The 25,015-nt window shown below is 60.9% G+C and overlaps 1 protein-coding gene and 1 long non-coding RNA gene across 9 annotated transcripts in view; one reads left to right on the forward strand and one right to left on the reverse strand.

Moving 5' to 3' along the window:
• COL5A1 (collagen type V alpha 1 chain) overlaps positions 1–25,015 on the forward strand; it is a 143,430-nt gene that overhangs the window by 20,030 nt on the left and 98,385 nt on the right. For all 4 annotated transcript variants that reach the window (XR_012506641.1, XM_074362646.1, XM_074362647.1 and 1 more), the window contains exons 2-4: positions 12,463–12,630; positions 18,606–18,819; positions 19,776–19,938. Coding sequence is in view for 3 of the 4 variants with exons in the window: in XM_074362646.1 (XP_074218747.1) it covers positions 12,463–12,630; positions 18,606–18,819; positions 19,776–19,938 (545 nt within the window). In the remaining variant the exon portion in view is untranslated. The remainder of the gene's footprint in view (positions 1–12,462; positions 12,631–18,605; positions 18,820–19,775; positions 19,939–25,015) is intronic.
• On the reverse strand, positions 3,382–9,124 carry LOC123616671 (uncharacterized). Of its 5 annotated transcripts, none has more exons than XR_012506644.1 (4): positions 8,621–9,124; positions 6,339–8,072; positions 3,693–6,213; positions 3,382–3,521 (listed from the first exon to the last, which is right to left on the reverse strand). It is a non-coding gene; the product is annotated as an uncharacterized LOC123616671 (long non-coding RNA). The 5 variants fall into 5 exon arrangements; XR_012506643.1 differs by having other exon boundaries at positions 3,402–6,213; positions 6,339–7,298; positions 7,920–8,072; XR_012506646.1 differs by having other exon boundaries at positions 3,402–6,213; positions 6,339–6,817; positions 7,106–8,072.

Consider the following 25,015-nt stretch of genomic DNA (forward strand, 5'->3'; position numbering starts at 1 on the left):
TCAAAAACATTAGGGCATCTTCTTGAACCTCACAGTCAACAGATGCTAATTGTTCCCCCGCCACTGTCTCCTGGGCCGTCTGTGCGTTTGCCGAGCCGCTGCCGTGGCTGGTTGAGTGGACAGTGCTGTCAGGGTCCTGCTGATGACTGGGTCTTACTCCCACCAAGGCGGTCACATTGGATACATGTGCTGGCGTCAGCACTGGAGGAGCGGGGAGGAGCGGGCTGGGCGGGGCTCGCGGCAGGGAGGACCACGGAGATGAGCGCTGGGCCCGGCCGGGCAGCGGGGACGGAAGCGTGCTCTCACTTTCGGGCAGCAGTCTGCTCAGCTGCAGGGGCGGAGGCGGGATTCTTGTCCGTGAATCTTCCAGGGGTGGACGTGGGCTCACGGGGGTCTTTGCACATTTGTCCTTCACCTACATCCAGGAGGGCTGAGGGCGTGAGCCTACCTGGAGAGCCCGCAGCTGTCCACCTGGGGCGGGGGGCCCTGAAACTTGACTTCATTAAGCCAGAAAATCCTGCTGCGACTGGAGATGCAGACTTGTCGGTGATGGCTGTGGACGCTGGCTGTGAGTTCGGCCGCCTGAAGTGGTACCTTCTGGGCGGGGGGGAGCGGGACTTGGATAGGGTCATCACACACTTCTGTGTTCATGTGATGTCCATGCACCTGTTTTGAGTCATATTTAGAGTGTCTTGAAAACTTCCATAGCTCATAGTGATTGAAAGATGCCTTCCGATCCTGGGGGACGCACCGTGCCATGTGGGAGTGACCGGTGCAGTGTTCTTTGACTGGAATCCCATAATTGAATAACGTGATTTCAGAGTTGAATCTGTAGAACCACCGGGACACCAGCACCCTTCTGCACCTGTGCTCTGCCCACAGCATCCTTAGGGGCTGAATGAGGATCGGCACATTTGGGCGAGTGTCTGAAGGCCTTGACAGTCCAGACAGTGGCTTTATTTAAGTACCAGGAAATAATCCTTTAACTTTGTCGGCCACATTGTTTGCTTTGTGACATTTAATAGGTGTTAAAACCATCATTTGCCTCTAAAGCTGTCTTTTTTGAAAGAGAATTTCAAGGCGAATCCCAGCTGACGGCAGGGCAGGAAAATGAGGGGCCAGCAGATGCTGTTGCCTCTGTCCACCTGTCGGTCCAAAGGGCAGGGGTGAGTGTGGCTGGGCCTGACTGAGGGGGCCCCGTGAGGACGCCTGGTGTGGGGGTCCCACCTCAGATGTCAGACTCTGCCCAATGGAGACATTCCTGAGAAGTGCAAATGGTGTTTTGTCTTACAAAGACCAGTTAAAAGTACCCCGTTACCCAGGCAAAGGCCAGAGGACCTGTGACTCCTGCGTTTTTAGGAAGGCCTGGGAAAGGGCAGTTGTTTAGCTATATAATGCCATTTCCTGCTGGACATTAATGGGCATTCATTATGCCATTAATTTGTTATAAAAGCAACATACGTCCACCATAAAATTGTTAAAAGCTACTAAAAAGTGTAAAGAAGGAAATAAAAATTCATCAGAATCCCTTACTTTTTAAACCACAGTGCTGCTGCTGATGGTGCTGTGAAGGTTTCTGTTAAGTGCAGCCAAATAAATTACCAATTGAACATTTTGATGTATTTATTTTCCAGTACTTTTTTTGTGCCTGCTTTTATAAAATTAGGATAACATACTACTGTGTAATTGTTTTAAACTAAAAATATGAGGAGCAAATCCCTGTAAATGGGGACTAAAAGGGAACTTCCTCCATCTGATAAAGGATGTCTTTGTAAAATCTACATACAGAGTGCATTTCCCGCTGAAGGTTAGGGAAAAAGCAAGGATATCTGCTCTTACTACGCCTATTCAACATTGTGTGGCGATGCTAGCCAGTGCAATAAGGCAAGAAAAGGAACTAAAAGGCATGTAATTGGAAAGGAAGAAATAAAACTATCTTTATTTGAAGAGCACATGATTTCTATGTTAAACATACTAGGAAATTTACACAAAAGTTTCTAGAACTAATGAGTAAGTTTAGCATGGTCAAAGGAATCAAAACCAACATGCAAAAATCAGTTCTCTGTCTAGATAGTAGAAATGAACAATTAGAAACGTAAATAGCCATTACAGGACCAGCAAAAATATGAAATACTTAGAGATGCATTTGACAAAATACCTGTGCACTGAAAATGACAAAACATAACTTAGAGATATTTAAGAAGATGTGAAGAACTGGGCGGATATACCATTCTCATGGACAAAAAGATTTAGCATTGTTAAGATACCACTTTCTCCAGATTCAATGCAATGCTATTTAAAATCCTAGCATGCGTTTTTAAGAAATATATTGACAAGATGACTCTGAAATTTTTCTGAAAATGCAAAGGACTTAAAATAACCAAACCAAAACAATGAGTATTGGAGGCCTCATACTCTGTGATTTTAGGACTTAACGATAAAGCTACAGTGATCAAGGCGTTACGGGGTTGATGGAAGGATAGGTATGTAGACCAATGGAACAGCATAGATGCATACACATACGATCATTGGATGTTTGGCAAAAGTGCTAAGAAAATTCAATGGTGAAAATAGTTTTTACCCATGAATGGTGCTGGAACACTGAGACATCCATTAGCAAAAATAATTAAATCTGAACCTTTGCTTCCAATCATATGTGAAAAATAGGAGGTATCATAGACCCAAAGGTGAGCATTATTAATATAAAGGAGATCACCATTTTATGACCTTGAATTGGGCAAAAATTTCCTACAAAATCCACAAGAAGCATGAGCCATAGGACAATGGATAGATTAGATTTCATCACATTCAAAACTTCTGCTCTCCAAAACACGCTGTTAAGAAAACAGGCAAGCCACAGATTGGGACAAAGGATTTGGAAAACACATCTCATTTAAACACGTCTAGAACATACAGAGGAATATTATAACTCAAAGTGAGAAGGCAGGTGACCCAAGTTAAATCTGGGCAAAAGAGTTGAACAGACATGTCACCAAGTAAGCTGTGTGAGTGGCCAATGCACATGTAGGGAGAAGCTGGGCAACTGTCCTCAGCAGGGAAACACAAATTAAAGCCGCAAGGAGAGCCAGCACGCACAGGAGTCTCGGCGAGGACGCAGGGAAGCTGTCCTCGTCGGGGGCGGGAACGCAAACTGGTGCGGCCACTTTGGGAGACAGTTTGGCAGGTTTCCACACAGTTAATCGTACACTTAGCAGAGGACGCAGCATTCACACTCCTAGGGGTCTGCCCGAGGGAAGTGAAAGCGTCTGCGTAGACAGACATATGGGTGAACGTTCATATGCCGCTTTGTCCTGCCAACCTGGGGGCACCCCAAGGGTCCACCCACTGGGGACGGATGAACAGACTGTGGCACGCCCATTCCGTGGACTCCTGCTGGGCGGCAAGAGGCATGAATCCAGGAAGCTGCCTGGGCACGGAAGCGTTGTGTTACGTGAAAAAGCAGACGCAACAGGCTCCGTGTGATCCGGCTCTACTCACGTGGCATTCGAGAAGAGGCAGAACTAGAGAAACAGAAAAGAGACCAGCAGTTGCCAGAGGCCCGTGGCTGGGGAGAGGGACGTGAAAGTCCCCTCCTGTCCCTCTCCCCACCGCCTGGCCAGCTGGATGGGAGACAAAGGAGCCTCGATTTACCTCGATTCGTTGAACTGCTAGTGACACAGCACGTTACTTACTTGTTTGTCCCCTTCCTTCAGTTACGAGAGCCTCCTCTTTACGATCACAAGCATCTCCTGTTTATCACTTGCTGGATTTTGTGGTCATCTATCGCCGTGTGACAACCACCCCAAACCTCGCGTCTGAAGACCAAGCAGCCTTTCACCGCAGCAGCCTTAGCTCGCGGGTGCCTGTGCTTCTGGGCCGGGGCCTGGCGGAGCCCGTTCGTCTGCTTCCGTGATGTCAGACTGAGGGGCGCGGCTGGGGCTGGAGGGTCCACTTCGAGGGCGGTTTTCCCACACGGCCAGTGCGTCGGTCCTGGCTGTTGGCTGGGCGCTTGGCCGGGGCTGTTGGCTGGAGGCCTGGGTTTCTCTGCGTGGTGCCCCCCAGGGGGCTGGTTGGCTTCCTCACAGCGTGGCGTCGGGTTCTCAGAAAGGGTACTCCAGGCACAGGGCTCGACCGTACCAGCTTCTTAAAGCCCAGACACAGAAGCCTGCGCGCATCCCTGCCGCCGCACTCTGCGGGTCCCGCGGCCACAGAGCTCGCCTCTTCATGGGCCCTTATGCTAAAGCACTTGTGGCCATTTTAAAACTGCCACACTGAAAACATGTTTTGGTATTTTTTTTGTTAATAAAATTATGCAAGTTTTTTTTAGCATTATGATACTTGGTTTTCTCTCTCTTTTTTTTTAACCTCCCTTAATGGAGGCCCTGGGGATTGAACCCAGGACCCTGTGCACGCCAAGCACACGCTCTACCAGTGAGCTGTACCTGCCACCTCCACATTCTGCAAGTTCTGCGTGGGTGTATCCTTACAGCGTTTTTCAGAAGTGGAGGTGTGCAGAGGTGAGCAGACCCCCCTCGTCCCTCTGCCACCAGCCCCTTGCCCGAGGGGCTCCCCGCTGGCGGGCTGGTCTCGCGCTGGGCGCATTTACCTGGTGTGCTCTCAGGTCGCACAGCCATCTCCAGTTTATTTTAGCGCACATGGGGCGGTGCTGTGTGACTGCTCTGTGACTCGGTCTTTTCCCTAATGCCAAGTCTCAGCTGCCTTTCAGTGTCAGGCCGCCTAGACCAGCCCCCTCCTGCAGCCCCTGCAGAGTGTGTCGCAGAGGAGCCTTGTTCCTTGAGCCCGCCCGTCCTGACTGATGGGCACTTACCCGGTTTCCAGTTCTTTGCTGTTACAGGCGGCACTGCCTTGGGCGTCCCCGCACCTATTCCAGCCTCTCTGCGGGATTTAGCCCTGGGGGGAGGGTGCTGCCAGGTTAATGCGCATCCTAGCTGAGATGCTGCAGAACTGCCCCCCCCCCCAAGGCTTCTCTCCCGCTGGCGTTTAACTTGAATGCCCAGGACGCGCACCCCCTTTGTGCGCTGCTTGGTTCCGTTCCACGCTGGGCGGGGTCTGTCTTTGCTCACTGCGCTGAGCGTCTGCTCCGGGCTCAGCGCTCTCCCCTGCTGTGACGAAGGGGACACTGTCATCCTCTCAGGGGCTCACCGCCCGGAGACGGCAGGGCCGCAGAAGCGCCTCCTGCCAGTCCAGGCTGCGGGGGGAACTGGGGTGACCCAGAGGCGGCGTGGCCCTCCCCGTGTGTGGTGGCCTCGTGTTCGCCTCCAGCCTCGTTAAGTGAAGGGGCCCCTGGCGACACCACTTTGACTTGTCATCATAGCTCTTGAGGGAGGGAAGGTGCCTGAGACCCGCGTTTTCAGTGCCTCTGGCTCCCGCTGCCATTCCCGGCTTCCCAGGAGAGGCAGGGCCTGTTACTCTGCCCCGTTGACGGCAGGAAACCGAGGCCCAGGGTGGGGGAGCTGCTGCGGGTTTAGGGTGTGCTGGCAGTGTCTCCATCGCACATGTCACCGCCTGTAGTCCCGGGTCCCGAGGACCCCGCTAACACCCGCGGGGAGCCCAGGGTCCCCCCGGGGGAAGGGGGTGCCGTCCAGCAGCAAACGCGCAGGTCAGCTCGGCCAGGGCCCCGCCCGGCGTCGCAGGGACGGCGGCGAGTCAGAAGCGGCGGGGGCCTGCACCACGCGGGTTCCGCAGGCCTCGTAGAGCCTTGCTGGGTGGACGGAGCCCGGGCAGCTCAGTGGCTGGTGCTGCCGGCCCCTTTCCAGGTGCCGCCTGGGGGTCTGACGGCAGCTGGCGCTGTTTTGTGATTGGCCCGCCTCGCTCCCTAGCTCAGCTCCCTGGGTGCCGGGCCTGGGCGAGGCCCTGGATGCAGAGGGCCCTCTGCCAGTGTGACCCCAGCTGGCCTCACAGCGCCACCCCTCCCCCTGGGCCTCCTGGGAGCAGGTGGGGCCGTGCGGAGCCTCCCCGCCCAAACTGGCAACCCCAGCGCGTGGAGTCTGGTGCCTGGTGCCGTCCCCACTCCCTTCTCCAGAACGAGGTGATCCGTTATCTCCAGGGGAGCTGCCTGAATCACCTGGTTCCCCGTCATGCCAGCAGGCTCTGCTCTGGGACTGGCTCCTGCTAGTGCCCCGCCCGCTCTGCCCTGCACCGTCTTTGGCAGCTGGATGCGGGATAATGACCATGGCCACATCTGTTCTGTTCCTTGAGGGATGACAGGGGAGAGGGACATACATATTCGTGTGTTTTTATAAAAACAGATGGAAGCAGGGATGGCAAGAGGAAGGAGGTGCCGCGTGGATGCAGGGAGAAGCTGGACACATCCTTACTTCTCAGGGGTCAGGTGGAAGGTTCCTCTTGTCCCTCGGCTGTGACATTTCCTCCCAGTTCTCAGAGTAGAGCCTTAGTGTCGCCTGTCTTCCTGTTGGCTGCGGGAACGAGCCTCCTCTCTGTGGCCCAGCTCCACCCCGCCGGGACATCCCGGTGTTGCCCTGCTGGGTGCTGGAGCACCCGGGCCTGGACCACGAGGCTCCTCACGTGGCCCCAGACCACCCAGTGGGGCTCTGTCAGCCCCTCCCATCCCCTGCTGTGGGGCTCCTTCCCAGGTGCTCTGCGGTCACCTGTCCCCCGTGTGAGCCCTGTGGGCAGCGTGACTTACTTCCAAATACCGGCGTGTGTTTGGAGGGGTGGCCAGGCTGGATTGTAGGTGCCTCCTACTGGGTGGTTGGAACCCTGCAGAGATACGGCGGCATCTGGGCTCCCAGTGAGCTGATGTGGGGGTGCCGGGTGTCCGGACACTAGGGTCAGCCTCGACAAGAAGGGCAAGACGAATGGTCACAGCCTGGGGAGCAAGTTTCAGGCCAAGTCCCATGTCTGAACGCATGGACGAGGGAATTGCCTCCTGGAGGCCCCTCCTTGGTGACATTGTGTTCATAAGCAGGGTGGCGCCCCCACCCGCTGAAATTTCACCATAAAATTTCCCACCAGCAACAGCATCCATCAAAAGCTGCTCGGAGCTCTTAACTTTTGGGCCAGGAAAGGAGAGTTGTCAGGCTGGGAGAGGATGAAGAGGGATGGTCAACAGTGGTTTCAGTACCCAGATCTGGCACCTTTCCCCAGCCCCCTGCGGTGCTGGGGCTGGGCGGCAGGGCCTGGGGTCCCTTCTGCACTGCCTCGCTCCCTGGAGGGCCTGGAACACTGAGCACATCTGGGCCATCGAGCACACACCACAGGTGACCACCAGGCAGGCCCTTCGCCGAGGCGCGGGGCCAGAGTGCACTTTGCTTCTGCTGTGGAATAAGACACAGGCATTGCACCGGCCTTCACCTCTGGCCCAGAAGGGAGAGGAGGGCCACCCAGGGCAGGGGAGTGGTCAGGAGAAGAGTAGGCACCTAAAATCTTTGGGAAATTAAAGTTCATCAACTAAATCTTCAAGATACAGCATTCCTTCCTTCCTGTATTCACTCACTCATCCATCCATCCTCCCATCCATCCAGCCAGCCATCCAACCATCCATCTGTCCATCCATTCTTCCATTCATGCATCCAACCATCCATGGAATCATTCTTCATCCATCCTTCCTTTCATTCATGCTCCCATTAATCATCTCTATCCTTCTATCCTTTCTTCTATCTGTTCATCATCCATCCATCCTCCCACCCATCCATCCTTCTCCATGCATCCATCCATCCTTCCATCCATCTCTCTGTTCTTCCATTCACTTCATCCCTGTGCCCATGTGTCCATCCTTCAGTGAGGGTTTGCCGAGCATCTCATGTGGTACTTTGAAGAGACATAGTGAAAACGAGAAGACTGTGTCTCCAGGATGCTTTCTCGGTTGACGTTCAGATCAGTCTGTGTAGGAAGTAAGAGAGGTGAGGCATCCTCTGACCTGTCACTCTCCCACTCACCTGGGGCTTTGAGAGTCTCTCCAGTCTCTTGGCTCAGAGGCTGAGGATCTCCTCCCCCCAGGCCTTCCTGAGGTCCTGAACCTCCAGACGGAGTGGTTCCCCTCTGCCCTGCGGTGACCTCCCTCTGCCTCCGTGCGCTCTCCTCGTCACGCCCTGGAAGGAGGGTGAGCTCTGCAGCGGGGTGCCTGGTGGTATCTCGGGGAGCTTCCTGCCTTCTCCTCCTCGTGTCGGGGAGGAGGGGGGACACTGAGGCCAGACAGCTGTTTGTATCTCAGTAGGGCCTTGGGCGACTCACCTAAACTCTCTCAGCCTGAGATTCCTCATCGACAGAGGAAGGAGTCTGCTTTGTGAGGTGTCTGGGTGCGTGTGTGGGGGGGTAGTCGGGCAGAGAACCCAGGGTGTGTGGGCGCAGCGGGCGCCCTCCCCGAGGCTGGGTGCCGGTGAGCTGCCGTTGCCGCCCGCCAGCCATGCCCCAGACTTGTGCGGCCCCCGTCCCGTCCCGGGGCTGCCTCCTTGCAGGGTGTCCCTTCCTTTTCATAGACAGTGACGGTTCCGTATGGAGCCCACTTTGCCCACGGCCACAGGGCTCCCGAGGGGGTTTGGAATCAGCCACGGCCGCTGTGCCCGAACCCTGGAGCTCTGCATTGCCCCTGGGGGTGCAGGGGTGGGGTGGGCAGCTGGTCTGGGGGACGGAGGCTTACGTGAGACAGTGCTGGCTCCTTTGGTAAAAATCTCTCCGGAAGCTGCGTTGCTGGGTCCTCGGCCCTTCTTCAGAAATGGGAAAACGGGCCAGAGGCGAGTGACAGCACAGTGTCACCGAGCACCGCGGGCCCGACCTGGGCTCACTGTGGCCGTTCCTTGTCCCCAGGAAGCATCGAGACTGACAGGAGGTCAGGGCGGTGCAGAGGCGGGCGGGGTTCGGGCAGAGGCCGGGGGCCCCTCCGAGCAGGCGCCTCAGGCTTTTCCCTGCATCCAGCCTTCCAGCCCCAGCGCAGGGCAGGTGCACTGCCCGGAACCCACCCCCCCCGCCGGGGCGCTGTTCTCGGGGACCCTGTAACGCGGGGCATTGGTGAGGGGGTGTCCGGGGAGAGCCAGACCCCCTGGGCAGGACTGGGCTCGGAGAGCTGGGGTGAAGGGGGGCCTGGATGTCGGGCAGAGGGGTCGGAAGCTCTCGGGGAGGGAGGCACCGATGAGAGTTCAGGGCAGTGGTTTTCGGAGGCGCAGAAGCCTGTGAGCCTGAGGTCACCTGCACCCCGTGACAGCCCTGGGTGAGCAGCAGCGGGGAGGGTCCATGGTGGGAGGAGGGTGGCACGCATTTTCCACCCCGGCCGCAGTGCTTTGTTCCGAGGCTGGGTCACTGGAGAGGAATTTCAGTCGGAGCCTCCCAAGTGGCCTGTTTGTTTTGCAGCCTGCGGGGCTGCCCTCTGCGGGGGGGTGGTCATGGGCTTCGCGCGTGTGCTTGGCGGGGAGGGCTGGTGCCGGGGGTGGGGGGCCTCAGCCGGGGCCGGGGGAGCCTCCGTGCTCCCCGCCCCCCTCGCCGTCCGCCCGTTGCTCCCGTGAGAGCCCTGCCTCTTTTCACTCCCGGAAGCGCGAGGTGGAAACCGGGAGGGCAGTGGGAAGCGCGGGCGTGCTTCCAGGGGTCTGCACCGTGCGCCCTGCAAGCACGGGACGGATGTGCCATTTGGTGGCAGTGACTGCGGGTGTCCACGGGGTGCCGGGGGTTCAGCAGGGACACTGCAGCCTGGGCCCCTGCCCTCTTGAGGTTCGCAGCCCAGGAAGGCAGACCCCTCTTACCCAGGGAATTAGCTGTGTTTACACTTAGGGAAGGAAGACACAGCAGGGTGGTGAGGGTCGGGGCTGCAGTTTAAGGGCCACCACTGGCCCGGCCTTGCGTCTGCTTTTGCTGAGGGGAAGGAAGCTCGGGACTGGGGTGGATCAGAAGCTGCGGGCGGCTCTGCACCAGGGCCGTGTGATCCCGGGTGGCCACCCCCTCCTCCCCACGGCTCTGCTTTCCCAGTAAAGGCCGCCAGCCAAATGTTACTAGCGACCCTCCTGGCTCTAACTCATGCAGTCGTGAGGCATCCGAAGGCTTTGGGCTTGGTGGGTGTTGGGAGGGCACTTCGGGTTTCTCTTGAACCTGAGGGTGTTGACCCTGGCGTGAGCCAAAACCTTCTCTCCGCTCCCCCCACTGCTGGCCCCCCCGGAGCGCCCATCGGCTCCCTCTGCTCCAGGTGCCCCCAGACCCTGGCGGGACTCGGCCCTGGGCTGGGCGTCGGAGAGCTCGGCGCAGCAACGCCGGGCTGCGGCCCTGGGGGGACGGAACCCCGCGCCCCAGGGCCGGGAGGCCTGGGGGGCCCCCGCAGGGGTCGGCGTTGTCCCTGCTGGGCGCTGGGGGCTCGGCCGCCTGCCTCGCTTCACCCCGCGGTGCTGCCTGGAACCCAAGCATGCTGTGCATGTGTCATAGGGCCCTCCGGACCAGCGACAGCAGGTCGGGGGGCCGTCCAGGTGATGTTCTCCCTGACTCGGCGGACACGCGACGTTCCAGGGTGCTCTCCGCTCGCAGGGAGGAGCCGGGAGCGGGGCTCGTGTGTCGGGCTCTTCCTGCTGTAGCGTCTTTCTCTGACCTCGAGAGAGGACGTGACCTCGAGACCTCTGTAGTGGGGGGATGCAGGCTTCAGCCCCACCGCCGGGGCGGTCTCCCAGCGGAGTTCCTGGGACAGAGGAGCTGAGACCCCGATTCCTCCTGAGCCTGTGTCGAAGTGGGGCGGTGGGGGGGGGCGCAGGCCTGGCAGCCCCTCGAGGAGCCCATGGAGGCTGTGCCACCAGAGGCCTCTCGGGCCCTTGCCACACCTTCTGTAAAACGAAACTGCTGTTTTCAGCTCTGGCGCAGGGAGCCCCTGGCTGGAGGGAGGGGTGGCCCTGGGCCTGGGAAGGTCAGTGGCCTTTCAGCTCGTTGCCACAGAGCGCCACGAACATGGCCCGGAAGGCTTCTGGAGACCGGCCCTCCCGCCGGCAATGGGGAAAGCAGGCCTGCGTCTGGCGAGAGCATCGCGGTGGCTGGGCGTGAGCCCCAGGCGCCCAGCCGGCGGCTCTGGTGCCTCCCCTGGCCCAGCTGGCTTCGGAGACGAAGCCCAGAGATGAGCCACAGCTCGGCTGCGTCCCCAGGGCAGGTGAGCCAGGGGCTGGCACGGCCACCCCTTCCCACGGGCCGCATCCAGGCCCCGGGCTGTGCTGGCATCTGCTTCTGGTGTCACGTGGGCAGGCACCAGCCAGGCCTGTGGGGGCCGGTGGGGGGGGTCGCCAGTGCCCAGCGCTTCGGGGAGGACGCTGATGAGGGGTGCTGACCGCCCTGTGTGGGGGCGGGGCTCTGGGTAGCAGCTTGGAACCACTCGGGAAAATCAGAGAGGCCACGAGGAGGCAGATGCCAGGCTGCACTGGGAGTGCCTTGGGTCCCCCCACGCCCCTCCCTCTGCGGGGGTGGGAAACCCTCACCCGCCACGTTCTGGCCCCTTGATGAAAGTGGCAGAGGTCCGCAGCAAAGCCGGGCTGTGGAAGTGACACGGCCAGAGGCGGCGGACCTCAGAGCTCCGGAATCTGGGTGACAGGGTGCCTTGCAGGAAACTGGACGGGGGACCTGCTTTGTGACGGAGTGACGGGGCGCTCTGACTCCACGCTTGACTCGACTTTCTCTGCCTGGACTCCCGGGTCGTCCTGCTGGTAGTGACATGGCAGGACTCTGCACACGAGACCGGCTGTGCTTAAGGGCGGTGGGTGTGTGGCCCCCAAGCCTGTGTCGTCGCGGGCTGGAGGCCCGGGGTCTCTGCGACGGGGAGGGGGTGTGCACAGTCACGTGGAGGCCCCCTTTGGCGTTTGGAGGGGGAACAGTCGAGCTCCCCAGAGTGTCAGACCCTCCCCACCCGCAGGGGCTGCTCCTCTTCTCTGGGGAGCTATGGGTGGAGGTCAGGAACTTTCCAGAAGGGACGCAGGGGCCGCCCCTCCCTCGCTCTTGGCTCTGCCCCGTCTTGCCCTGTAGCTGTCTGTCTTCTGGGGGCAAGCGGAAGCTGGCTCTTCGTGTCAGCTGTGACGGGAGAATCACATTTAATCGGTGAGGATGGGGCAGCGTGCCCGGTGGGGGCAGGCGCTCCGGCCGATACGTAGCAGGTCCCCAGAGCTGTCGGTCACTCTGCTCCTCAAGGCCACCCCGGGCAAAGCTGCTTCTTCCATCCGTGGGGGATCTCGCACCGCCTTGCGGCCTGGGTCGGCGTGGGGTTTCTGTGACAATGACGAGAAGCACTGTTGGGGAGCCCGGGTGGCTGCTCGCAGGGGCTGGGCCGGGACCCAGCTCTGTGGAGCTCAACGTGCACGTCTGCACGGTGGGGCGTCCTGCCCCCGGCAGCCCTGGCCTCTAAGCTGGTCCCTCGGCGCCTGCTGAGGGTCAGAGGTTGTCGTGGTGCGGGCGGGGAGGGGGGTCCCAGTTCCCCTAGCCCTCGGCTGCTCCTCTCCTGCTCGTGGCTGACCCCCCACCTCCCCTCTGTCATTTCAGCTCAGCCAGCAGATCTCCTGAAGGTTCTAGACTTTCACAACCTGCCTGACGGCATAACCAAGACCACAGGCTTTTGTGCAACGCGGCGATCTTCCAAAGGCCCGGACGTGGCTTACAGAGTCACGAAGGACGCCCAGCTCAGCGCACCCACCAAGCAGCTGTACCCTGGTAAGAGGCGTGCGTGTGTGCCCGGTGGGGGTGCCACTCCCCCCTTCCCGTCCGCAGCCAGGGAGCAGAGCGGGGCCTGTGTGGCGGGAGAAACACGCCTGGGTTTCCGGGAGGCCCTTCGGATGAGCCCGGTTTGATCTCCATGCAGTGGACGCACAGCCCCAGCGGCCATCACCCTCACCAGCAAAGTGGGAGTGGGGCCTCCTCTGTTCCCGCTGCTGCTCGGGCAGGTGTGTCTCCGGCTGGAGACGGGCTGCCGGGACTCCAGGTGCAGAAAGGCCATGGATGGGTCTCGGGTGACGAGGTGAAGAGAAAGCCCAGGGTCATGGGGAAGGAAGCGCTTCCCGACAGACGCTAATTGGGGGCAAGGACATTAAGAGACACACGGATCAAACCTCAGGGCTCCCGGCGAGAGAGTGCAGGCTTTTAATGAGACTCAATTGCCAAGTGTCAGATCTCCGCTTTTAATTAAGCTCCCAGAGCGGGAAGCGACGTTAGCAGCTAGGAGACAGCACCTGAGCCGGCCCCATCTGCGGCCGAGGGGCCGTGTGCGACCCCCCACCCCCACCCCCGGGCTGCCCTGCGCTGCGTCGGTGGGCCCGTGGTTTGTGACCTCTCCCGCGCCTCACACGAGCTCGCCTTTCTGATCCAGGTCAGGAGGGGGCCGGGGACCTCGGGCAGGCGAGCTCACCTCGTCTTGTGATTACCAGAGGGCTGCGCGCCGCCTTTCTGGTGACCGGGTGTGCCCCCGACGTTGAACCAGAACCGGGCAGTCCTTTGACAAGTGCTGGTGTCTCTGTCTTCTCAAGCCCCCACTGGCCCTGAGGACACGCCCCTCGGGGGCTGCACCTTCTCTTTCCCTCGCCCCTTCACTCGTAACTCGTGCTTCACCCCAGCGACTTTCTCAGCCTTCCTGTAAGTCCCTGGGGACTTGTGAGAGTTTGAGAGAGAGGCTGAGTCGCTCTTTCCAGGAATGTCATGAGGGGTGGGTGCCGCCCCTCAGAGGTGCCGAGCCCAGCCCACCTCTTAAAGAGCCCCCCACCCCTGGGGGCCCGATGTCCCCCCGCTAGACCACCTGCCTCATCACCGCGGGCGGGGGTCTCTGCCCGGGCTCCTGGGTCCACTTGCCACAAAGAACCGCAGTGACTTCATTTCCCCAGCGTCCAGAGGAGCATTTCTTGGCCTTTCTGGAGCAAACGTATCTTTTAGAATCACCCAGAAGTTGCCCGCTGTCCTGCCCCGCGTCCCCAGTTTAGAATTCCTGTCCTGGAGGGACTGAGGGCCGGGTGCAGGGAAGGCTTCTGAGAGCGACGGCCCAGGGCCTTGGTGGCGGTGTCCTCTGGCACAGACACCGCTGTGTGGTGTGTGCACGGTGTGGTCACCCTCTGAGGCCGTCTGCGGGTACGGTGTCCCACCTCGGGGTCCTCTGGAGTCGGTTTGCTGACAGTTCCATCTGACCCCTGCCACCCGATTCAGGGTCACGGCCACCTCACTGGCGTCCAAGTCCTTGAACCTGCCCCCTTGTGTTATCTCGCGATGAGAAAACACCAGAGGGTCTCAGAATACAGGCCAGTTACCGGAGATCTAGCCTGAACCCCTGAAGCAGCCAGACCTCGCTTCTCCCTCAGCTCTCACGCTAGGAGCTGGATTAGACATGCAACGAGTTTAAAAGGCGTCGCAGGGCCTTCCGGCCATAACTAGCTTATGGAGCACACGGGGTCTGTACCTTGCGCTCGCCTCATTAATGCCAAATAAAACTGGGGCTTGATTCCGGGTGATTTTAGGGAGCTTCCATGGGGTCCTTCCTGCAGGCCCAGTGCTGGGTCAGGGGCCTGTGACCAGACATTCCGCACATCGTCAGCGTGGTGCGGCTCTGTGGCCCTCGGGCCTGATGGAGCGTCGCGGCCCCTCCATCCTTTCTCTCGTGGGAGCCTTGGAGTGAGAACCCCCTGTCGTGCTTTTTGCTTGGAGGCCCACCTCCCGGGGACGGGTGGTGTCTGGCTGCATTTTAGACGCCGTTTCCACTGGGCAGCTGCAGGGAAAGGGGCCGTGGGCCCAGGGGAGCACAGCGAGGCCGGGGTCCCGGTGGCCTGAGTTGAGCATAACTGTTTTAAACGTCTCAGTGCAAAGGGAGTCTCAATCCGGTGACTTCTCTCCGTAAGGAGAGGGGCCCCAGCGTCTTCCAGCCTCTCTGAGGACGCAGGTGCCCCAGCCCCGCAGGCCGAGGGGGTCTGGGCCGTGAGTCAGGGCTTGGCGCCCGAGGCTGAGGGCTTGGGAGCCTTTGTGGGGACCTGCCCCCTTCCCCAGCCCAGGCCAGGCGCCGGCTGCCCCCCAGCGCCCACCACGCCGGCCCCCCCGCTCGCGGGGCTCTGGCTCTGTGTGGGTCGCCTGCAATCCGGGCCCTGTCTTGGCTGGGAAATCGGGGTTCCATGGGCTGGGAGCCTTCAGAGGCCTCGCCCCCCCACCCCAGCAGGTGAAGCGGGGCCGGCCAGTGTTTTCTGCGCTCGCCAGCCAGACGGAGACTACCTCCTCCCTGATTCGTGTCTTCTGTTTTTAAGGTTTGATGCTGAGTTTCGGGTGTGAGCGTGGGGGTCCAGTGCTGCGGGCGCACAGGCGGCTCAGCTGTCTGCACCTGCTCTCCCCGTTCTCTCCACCGGGGGTTGTTCCAGGCTGCTGCGTGTGGCCCCAGCGCTGCACAGCCGGCCCTCGCTGGTTGCCTGTTTTACGTGTTAATCCCAAACTCCTAACTTGTCCCTCCCCCGTCCTGATTCTAAGAGGGTTTTCCAGTCTTGCTTAGAGCCCGTGTCCGGGTTCTGAAGTCAGTGGGACCGGGAGCTGGGCTCTGAGCCGCTGGCCTTTCCCGGGGGTTGGCGGCGGGCGGCCCGACACCGTGAAGGCCAGGCTGGGAGGGTGGAAGCAGAAGCCAGGCCCGTGATGCTTTGCGGGGAGTGGGCACCACCAACAAACCAGAGAGGGTCTCACTGCTTGCCTTGGGGGAGTTCCCGGGCTTTGTCACCCCCTGCCTGACATGGGGGCAAGGACGTCACACCAGGGTGAGACTGGCTGAGGCCCTAGAAGAAGCCGTTAAGGGCCCTCCTTGAATAAAGCAGGCAAGTGTGTCACGTGAGGCCACCTGACATCCCGGGGACTCCCCGGCCCCTGGTGGGGCGCCCCCGCGTCCACTGAACCAGCGTGGCCGCCTGCCGTCACCCAGGTCCAAGCCGTCCCCTCTAAAGACACCCAAACAGGGCAGTGTCCCAGTGACCACTCAGCCCCCTCCTCTGTTCTCCTGCCCAGAGCTGGGGTCCTCGCCCTGTTGTGCTCCCTCGGGATGGCTGAGGCTCCAGTCCTGCTCAGGGTCCGAGGCGGGGCAGGCGTAGTGGCGTTCCCTCTCCCCACTCCCGCCGTGGGCAGGGCTGCGGAGTCTGCCTCCGTACAGCAGGACATCGCTCCCCAAACCGTGGGCTGAGTAGAATTCAGTTTAATAGCAAATGCATTTATTAAACTCCCACTGTCTACCTACACGGCCGCAGTGCCTTTGGGCCTCAGCCCAAGTGACAGGGAAATGATCTAAGGACGTAAGCGGGCCTCTTGTCCAGCCCGCCCCTCAACTTCGACTTTTCTCTGAGAAATAAAATGCGACGTGTCCGACAGCAGGCAAGCTTCCGCAGACAGCGGGGATTGTGAAGCATGTCGGCGCCCGGCCCAGTCGGGACTAGAATGGACCATCGGAAGTGGCAGGGAATCTGCCGTCGTTTTGCCAGGAGAGAAATGTGCGTGAAGTGCCACTTATCCTTCCGGGCTGTCCGAGCTGAGAATGTGTCCTCGCAGCAGTTGAAAAACGGGGCAGCAGCATCTTAACGAGCTGGGAGGGAGGGGTTCGCGGTCCTGGGCGGTGCCCCGCGCTGGAGGCTGAGCCCTCCCTCTTCTCAGTGTTTCAGACAGGAGGGTAACCACAGGCGGCATGGAGTCGTCACCGGGCGGGGACGGGAGGCAGAGACCCTTTGAGGCGAGAGGGAGGGGGATGTGGACCCAGATCGTGCCTGTCGTCCGTCCTGGACGTGGGCAGTGTCCTCTGGGATCCTTCGGGTCAAACGCCAGCTGGGCCCTCAGTGCCCGCTCACCCCCAGGACTGAAGGGGCCACGAGGTCCTGGCACTGGCCTGGCCGGGGTCTCCCCCGGGGCTGCACGCAGAGCCCCTCCCTGCCCACGGCTGTTCACAAAGGCCGGGGTCCTCGATTTCCCTCACTTCCCACGTTTGGAGGACAGTGTGGAGGGACAGCCGAGTGACACTAGTGGCCTCAACAGCCCCCTTTCCAAACGGCGTCCGTCTGTGGACAGGCGGTCTGAGCAGGTTCCTCAGTGAAGCCGGCCTTTCCTCAGAGAGATGGCCACGCTGACCACCATCACCTGCCACTTGGAGTTGTCCCCCTGCTCCGGGACTGGGGACCTCGAGCCGGGCCCCCTGTGGGGGAGGGCCGGGCCGCAGAGCTGAGCACAGCAAACAGACCCCACCGTCCAGCTCCTCAGTGCAGTGCCAGAGCCCGGGCTGCGAGCCCTGGGCCTTTCTTGGCCAGGGCTTGGGGTCCTCGGGACGGGTTCCCACCGGTCTTCGTCACGGCCTTGAGACCTTGCACAACTCTGTTGGTCCCCAGTGGGTTTCTTGGCTGCAACCCCTCTGGCCGTCGCCCTAGAGAGACCCCTCTACCCGGGTCTTCCGGGGCCGCAGGGGGTTTTCTCCTCCACTCGCAGGCCTTGGCAGCCGTTCCCCCCAGGGGGCACCTGCAGCATCCCCCATCCAGGGACCAGAAGCAGAGGCCAGCTGCCCTGCCGCACGGCGGTTCCGCCAGCAGAGGGCACCCACGGATAACGACGTCCCCGCAGGAAGCTGAGCCAGCCCCTGCTCTGCTGCCCCGAGGGGCCGATGGCCTTCTAGGCCGCCTGGTTGACCTTGTGACCTTGATCTGATGGAGTGGGGGCTCTGGCAGTGGGCTTTGCCTCGCCCAGGACCAGCGGCCGGGCTCCAGCCCTTCCCCAGCCACGTGTCCCAGTTGCGGCCCCCCGAGGCCGGCTCCCTCTGCCGGGCTCTGAGATGCCCGGTGACTCGGGCTGAGCCTTGCTGGCTGAGCATCCACTCGCCAGCGCTCAGCCCGGCCCGTGTTCTCAGCACAACTGCAGATTTCATCCGGAGCGAGAGCCGCTGACGCCACCACCAGGGCCGATGGACGGGAGGAGGGACCGGGTTTCCGGTCACGCCGTGGACCAAGGGCGCGGGGGCTGTTTGTGGGTGTGGAGCGCCCTGGGTTACAGCAGGCCTGGCACCCTCGGCCGGGCCAGCTTGGGTCTGGCTTTTAACACGTACCTTCAGACTGTTTCCAGCCTGTGTTGTAAGGAGCTTTCCCTGCCCCCAACGTACCAGCGTTTGGTTTTCCTTTTTAAGTTTGAATTGACGTCTTTTGATTTATTTTCTTTTTCTCTGGTTTGCACATCAGCCGCGAAATGTCAAAAAGCGTGGTTCTAGCCGTGACCCCCCCCCCGCCTTCCTTCCCTGTCTCCTGCTCCTCTCTCCCTCCAGAGGGCGCCGGAGGGGTCACACTCTGCCAGGCACAGCTGTAGGCACAGCAGAAACAGCCCCTGCCCAGAGGAAGCTCACGTTCTGGAAAGTTCTCATTAGAATTTATGCATAGATGTATGGAGGTGTGGGAACTGCAAAGATAGCACTGAAGGCTCACAGTTGGAAGTATCAGTCAGGTTGGCATTTGAATTAAGCCTCAAAGTGGGTAGGTTTGGCCATGTGGTGATAGGGGAAGGCTGCAGGAACAGTTTGATCAAGGGGAGATGTGCAGCAGTTGTCTGGGTACCACCATACACAGCAAAGGTTGCCAGGTCCCTGAGCTGGTTCGTTTGCAGAGAGCCGTGTCTGGGCGTGGTTGGGAACTTCCTGACTGTCTTCTTGTCTCTGCCCTCTGTTCCAGCATCTGCATTTCCTGAAGATTTCTCCATTCTAACCACTGTGAAAGCCAAGAAAGGCAGCCAGGCCTTCCTGGTCTCCATCTACAACGAGCAAGGCATCCAGCAGATCGGCCTGGAGCTGGGCCGCTCTCCGGTCTTCCTCTACGAGGACCACACAGGGAAGCCGGGGCCAGAGGACTACCCCCTCTTCAGAGGCATCAATCTGTCAGATGGCAAGTAAGTGGCATCACTCAGCACACCTCTCCCGCTGGGGGTCAGGGGAAGCCATAAAGCTCCCTCGCCAAACCGAGGACATCATAGCAGGATGGTGCCGGCACGCCCACAGGTGGGCACCAGGCAGAGAGAGAACCGGGCTGGGGGTCCTGGGAGCTGCGTTTTGGTCTTGGGTCACCCTCTGTGGCTCTGGGGAACCTTTCTTCTCCCCGACTTCCATGTCCCCTTTGTAAACTGCTCTGAACTACATCAGATGCTGGCCTCTTAGTGTCCAAGGGGACAAGGGAGATTGTGTAGTTCCACCCAGACTGTCCTGAAAGAATTTAAAACTGTACCCTTAAGGATACAGACACAGGTGTGGGAGTGAGTGATTTTAAAAAACAAAACCCAAAAGAGCCAAGTCTTTCCAGAATTCTCTGTTGGTTGCACCCCTAAACCCTGGTAGTTTGAAAGTCACCTCTTCTGTGGCTGACACGTCTGAGGCCACGTGTCATGATCCTTGAAGACCCCAGGTTGTGATTCCCGCGTTTCTCATCGAGAGTTTCATGGAGGCCCGTCAATTCCACCATTTCCCATCAGACTCAGCTTCTCTGACAGCCTGCAGTTTGCTGTCGGAGAAGCCGAGCAGCACAAGGGTGCACCACCAGGCCTCCCCGCCTCTGACCCGCTGACCAGCCCACGCCCGGTTTCACGGCTGTGCTCAGGGCTGGAAGGCTGGCCTCGTCCCAGACGTGAGACACCTGGGGCCTGAGTGCGGGGGTCTCACGTGCACGCGGTGTGGACCCGTGCCCAAGCCTGCCTGACTGCAGGGAGTCGGCTCAGAGCAGTTGGCCCCCGCCACGCTGCGGGAAGCAGGACCTCTTCCCAGGTCTGCAGGGCTTTGGCAGCAGGGTCCCTCATGCCGCTATTTTGTGACACGAGCTGTCCTTCACCTGCACGGGCTGTCCGTTTCTTTGCAGGTGGCACAGAATCGCTCTCAGCATCCACAAGAAGAATGTCACGTTGATCCTGGACTGTAAAAAGAAGACCACCAAATTCCTAGACCGTAGCGACCACCCCATGATTGACGTCAACGGCATCATCGTGTTCGGCACGCGGATTCTGGACGAGGAAGTGTTTGAGGTACGTGGGGGACAGGCTGCCCCACGCCACCCCGGGGCGGACGCTGGCGCGTGGTCGCCGGCGCGTGGTCGCCGTCAGCAGGCCCGTCCTCTCCTCGGTGACCTGGGGCCAGCCAAGCCGGGGGCCCCGGGGGAGGAAAGCTTCTATTTAATGGTAGGAGGAGTGTCTGCCAGTGGAAACAGGTGGTCGAACAGGCCGTCGGGCTTTGAGCACTTGGGGAGAATGAAGTTTGGGCCTCATCTCTCTACTGGGTCCTACTGGGGCGACGTGGCAGAATTCGGCGAAGTTCAGGGGCCGGCCGGGCTCGGGGCCGGCCGGGCTCAGGGCCAGACTCTCCATTCTCTCCCGTGCTGATCCCAGGCCTCGGGCAGGGTGTTCTGACCTTTCTAACCCTCAGTATCTCCATCTGAAATGGGGTCACAAAGGCAGCTACTTTGTAGAACGTGGCAAAAATTACGCGAGGTTGAATGCTTGTAGTAAGTGCTTGGCACGTGGCAGCCTGCCATTCTCGATAAGTCCGCGTCGGAGCAGGTGGAAGGGCGGCCTGGAGCCCAGTGGGTCGGACGTGGAGCCGCAGGGAGAGACCAGAACGGCCGCCTCACGTGGAAGCGAGGGGGGCGGGGCAGCACGTGAAGGGGGGTCTGTGGTCCTGCCGACCTTGGCAGCCGTTCTGCGGAGCAGGCGTCCGGGACGGCTGGGTGCCTCGATCCGGCTGGCACTGTCAGACTTGCCCAGAGACCGGGGATGAACTGCAGGATGGCCAGGCTGGCGCGGCTTCTGGGGGGTCTCGTGGACTGGGACTGGGCTTTTGCTGGTGTAGACATCTTGCTGGCAGGAGGATCCAGGTAAAGCAGGTGGCGTGGGGAGCTTCAGGACTCACCTGTAAAACATGGGTGCCGAGAGTCGACATCGAGAGACACTGGGGCTCACCTGGGCTCGCCGGGCTCAGCTGGGACACGCTGGGCTTGGGTGCCCAGGAGCCGGGGTCGCTGCCGCTGCCCGTTCTGCTGCTGGAGGTCTGAACGCGGAGGCGGGTGGGTGCGCCCGGGCGGGCCGTGCGCGGGGTTTGAATTCACGGGTTGTGCGGCAGCTTTTCTGTGCGGTCACCTCTTTCTAATGTCTAGCGCCTTTGGTGAGCAGAGAGGGTGTCTTACTGTAAAGATCCAGAAACAAGCGTTACCCATCTTAAAAAAAAAATCAGGATCCTGAACGAAGAGCCAGAACAGCTGCTTTGCCGTGAGCACAGGCCTGTCAAGTCTCCGCCGCTGGAGGGATGCTCCAGGGGCACCACCGGGGGCGGAACCCGGCTCCGCAGCTCGCACACCGAGAGCTCCTGGGTGGCCGCCTCGCCTCCCCGGGATGCTCGTGCGCACGAGGCGTGCGTGAGAACTGCCGCCTGTGCCTGGCCCGCAGCCAGCATCCTGTTGTGGTCACCCACGTTCAAGACCAGAGAAGGAAGCCCATTTGTCATTTTCAGGAAGAAACGGGTCTTGAACCGGAGAGCACCGGGTTTCCCCCTCTGCCTGGCCTTCCGGCACACAAGGCAGGTCCTGCTCTGCGGCTGAAGGCAGGCGGGCTTTGGACGGAATCATTGGCCCAGGAAGATGTTCAGAACTCCGGGGAGCCCTTCTTCCTGGTCGTGGCTCTCAACTTGAGCGGGAGTGGCCGCCGGGCACCAGATTTCTGTGAGCCGCAAGGCGTTCATGTTCTGAAGGCAGCATCTCCCTCGCTCCGTGCCTCCCTGGCTGTCGGATGTGCTCACGTTGGAAAATGTGCCCTGTCTTTCCTAAAGACCAATGGAAAGCGGCGATGCCTTTGGGTGCCCCTCCCAGCGCAAGGAGCAGGTTGGCTGGGTGTCCTCGTGTCCCTGCCACTCTGTCTCAGGCCAAGTGAGACAAGAGTTTTTATTTCTTTTGCAGTTAAAGTGATGTAACTCTTCATGCAGCAGATCCCAAATACACACTTGCTGTATTAACCACTTTGGTTCTTGGGAAGTCTCTTTAAAAGGAGGGGCCAGCACCGCTGAAAACTGTTTCCCCAGCAGCCACATCCTTCCCCTGGACGGATGACTTCCTCTCATTAAAAGCCAATTTGTCCTGAAGTGAGGCTGGGGGAGCCGGAAGGATTCTGGGTACTTTGGTGTGGGGCCAAGTCGCTGGCACACGCTGACTGGTGTGTTTTGTGCGGTTTCCAAACAGGGATTTACCCAACTCTCGAGAGAATGTAGGGGCCACCGGGGTTTTTCCTGGGGTGCGCGTGGCCCCACACAGGCCCCCTTTGTCCAAAGTGAAGTGCCACTGAGGGTAAGAGTCAGAGATGGAGGCCCTCAGGGCCAAGATAAATAAATGCTTCCTGCGGTGCAGCCCCACGTGTGTGGCTGGGACAGGGGGCAGCGGCCCCGGGCTCCCTCGGCTCGCCAGCCCCGGTGTGAGCCTGGCCCTGATGGCGCTGCCCTGCTGTAGGGACGTTGGACATCCAGTCCTTCCAGAGCCACCCGGGGAGGAAGTGGGGTGCACAGCCCAGTCCCCGCAGCTGGTGGCCTGGAGCCCATGCTGCGTGTCTCCAAGCCCAGGGTCCTCATCTGTAAAACGGCACAGCGGGGCCAGTGCCGTGGGTCGCGGGGCGGCCAGGTGGGGTCTGACCCCCGAGGGCCACAGTGAACCACACGGACCTGGTGGGCAGAGCCGTGGCCGTCCTGGCCCACGTCGGTGTCCACCTGCCAGCGACATCAGCCGTGGTAGTGGCCGTGACCGAGGGGTGCTCTCTCTCTGGTGTAGGGTCACGAGCTGTCCCTTATCTCTGCTTTTCCAGACTCACCTGGTGAGTTAGGTGCTGGGGCTCCCGCCGCCTTAGAGGCAGGACGCTGAGCTCAGACGATGGAGCTGCCTGGGCTCACGGGCAGCCCCCTGTGCTGAGAAGCCCAAAGGGAAAGGCCTGGCTGGGGGTCCTGCCGCCTTGGTGCTCAGAGGCGTGGGCCTGCTCTGGAGGGGCGTGCCCTGAGGGGCTGCCGGAGGAGCTGCGGGGGGGGGGGGGCACCCACGGTGGTGTTCCCGGGGCGCTGCGTGTCCCGCGTCACCTCTTCTCCTGGGATGCGCCTGTGTCCTGGGACTGTGAGCAGCCGGGGGCCCCAGGGCTTTGTCCTGCCCCGCCCAGGCTCTGCTGCTGGGGGAGGTCGGGGCCGCGCGTCAGGTCCTTACAGAGTTGCCTTGCACGCCTCCCTGCGCGGGGAAAGGCTCGCTTCCATCCCAGGCTTAGGAGCAGGCGCTGTGTTTTCGGAAGCGCAGACAAGACTGCCTGGAGGGCCAGCGCGTCCGGCAGGACGTGGAGAGGGGCAAAGCTGGGTGGGAAGCCAGTCAGGGCCGCCAGCAGGGCCCCGTGACAACGCAGCGCCTGCGTGCTCTGCCCTCCCGCACGCGGTAAGCCAGTGCCCGAGAGGCTGAGCCCCCCACCGCAGGCCACCCAGCGCAGCTGCAGCACAGCGGGGCTGGTCCCAGGTCTGTGGTCGCTGAGGGCCGCTGGCCTGTCCTGACGTTGTGACGGAGGGCGGGTGTTAACGGTCACAGCCTCCCCGGCACCTCTGTCCACCTGACCAAGGAAACGGGACCCCCACCAGGGCGGCGCTGGTGGGTGCCTGGCCTGGCTCTGGCCCTCGTCCTGCGCTGGCCCTGAGGACACCGGAACCCCCTGGCACCTTCCAGGAGGAGCCAGCACGAACTGCTTGCTGGGGCCTGGCTGTCCGAGCTGGCCTTCCCTGTGTGCCTGGTGGCCTTGGCCAGCCCCGCACCCTCACTGGCCTGGGCTGTGAAATGTGGGGACGGCCTGGTGGACCCCACACCTCCCTTGGCTTCTCCGTGGGTCTGGAGCTGGCCCGTGTCTGGTGTTCCCCATGGAGGGGTCTGGAGGGTGGGACGGTGGGGAGGGGCTCTGCGGTGGAGGGACCCTCCTCTGGGGCGAGCCTTAAACAGGAGCGGGCGTGGAGGTGGAGCCCTGCCCCGAGGGGCGGGGAGCCAGTGAGCTCTGGGCCGAGATCCAAATCTGCTTTTAAGCTGCTGAATGTTTCAAGGGGCAGCAGGACCAAACACTGCGAACTGGAGCGTTCCCTGCAACACCCCCGGTGCTGGCGGGGAGGTGAGGGCGCTGCCTGCGCGCACCGAGCCCGGCTCTGCCTGCTCTCCCTCAGCCGTCTGGAAAGTCCCGGTGCCTTACCTGATCCCTGGTTCCCTTTTTCCAGGGGCCTGGCTTTTCCACTCACATGGTCTTGGAATTGAGCTTTCCTGGGGCAGGAGCGGGGCCACCGCCGGGGAGGCGGCTTGGGATTCCTCCCCTGCGACGTGAACGGGACCTGGCAACAAGGTCTCGAAGGAGAGGGTGCCGTGAGCGGGTGTCAGGCCGAGGCTGTGACCTCTGACCCTGGATGACTCCAGAAGCAGCCTGTCCCGGGCCCCCTGGGGTGCAGGACCCAGTCTGGTGAACGCGAGCTGACCAGCGTGCACCTGGGTGACGAGGGGTGTGGTGTGGGGGTGCTGAGGGGCTGGGCTGTGTGGGCCTCCTGGGTCCCGTCACACTCGGGGACGCTTTGCTGGGAGCGCGCTCCTCCTGCGGGGGCTGAGCGTGGCTGGGCGTGCCTCGTTGGCACTTTTCTCCATCTGTCCACTCCCCACGGCTTTGTCAGTCTGACACTATCTGTTGCTCCAGTGTCACCTCTGCAGCTTCTGGTTTGCGTGGGTGGCGGATTGGCCGCTGAGGACCACGTGCAGGGAGTTGGAGGTGCGTTTTGATCTCCGGTTCAGGTCCAGGAAGGCCTGGACCCTTGCCTGGGGCAGATGGCCGGGAGCCTGCGGGATGGGGCCAGTGGCCAACGGGGCATCAGGGTGAGGCCGGCGGGGGCAGGGTGACGGTGGCGAGATTGCACGGTCTCGTGTTGATGTCTGAGCCAGGGGCTTTCGTCTGGAATCGCTCCTCGGGTGAGCAGGGGTTTCCGGGGGTGGGAAATGCTGGCCTGGGTCCCCCTGGGTGCTGGTGATCCCTGTGGAGTCAAGCAGCCGGGGTCAGGGGAGGGGTGTCTCCTCCCGGGGCT

The sequence above is a fragment of the Camelus bactrianus genome, chromosome 4, assembly GCF_048773025.1.
Source record: "Camelus bactrianus isolate YW-2024 breed Bactrian camel chromosome 4, ASM4877302v1, whole genome shotgun sequence".
Lineage (NCBI taxonomy): Eukaryota > Metazoa > Chordata > Mammalia > Artiodactyla > Camelidae > Camelus > Camelus bactrianus.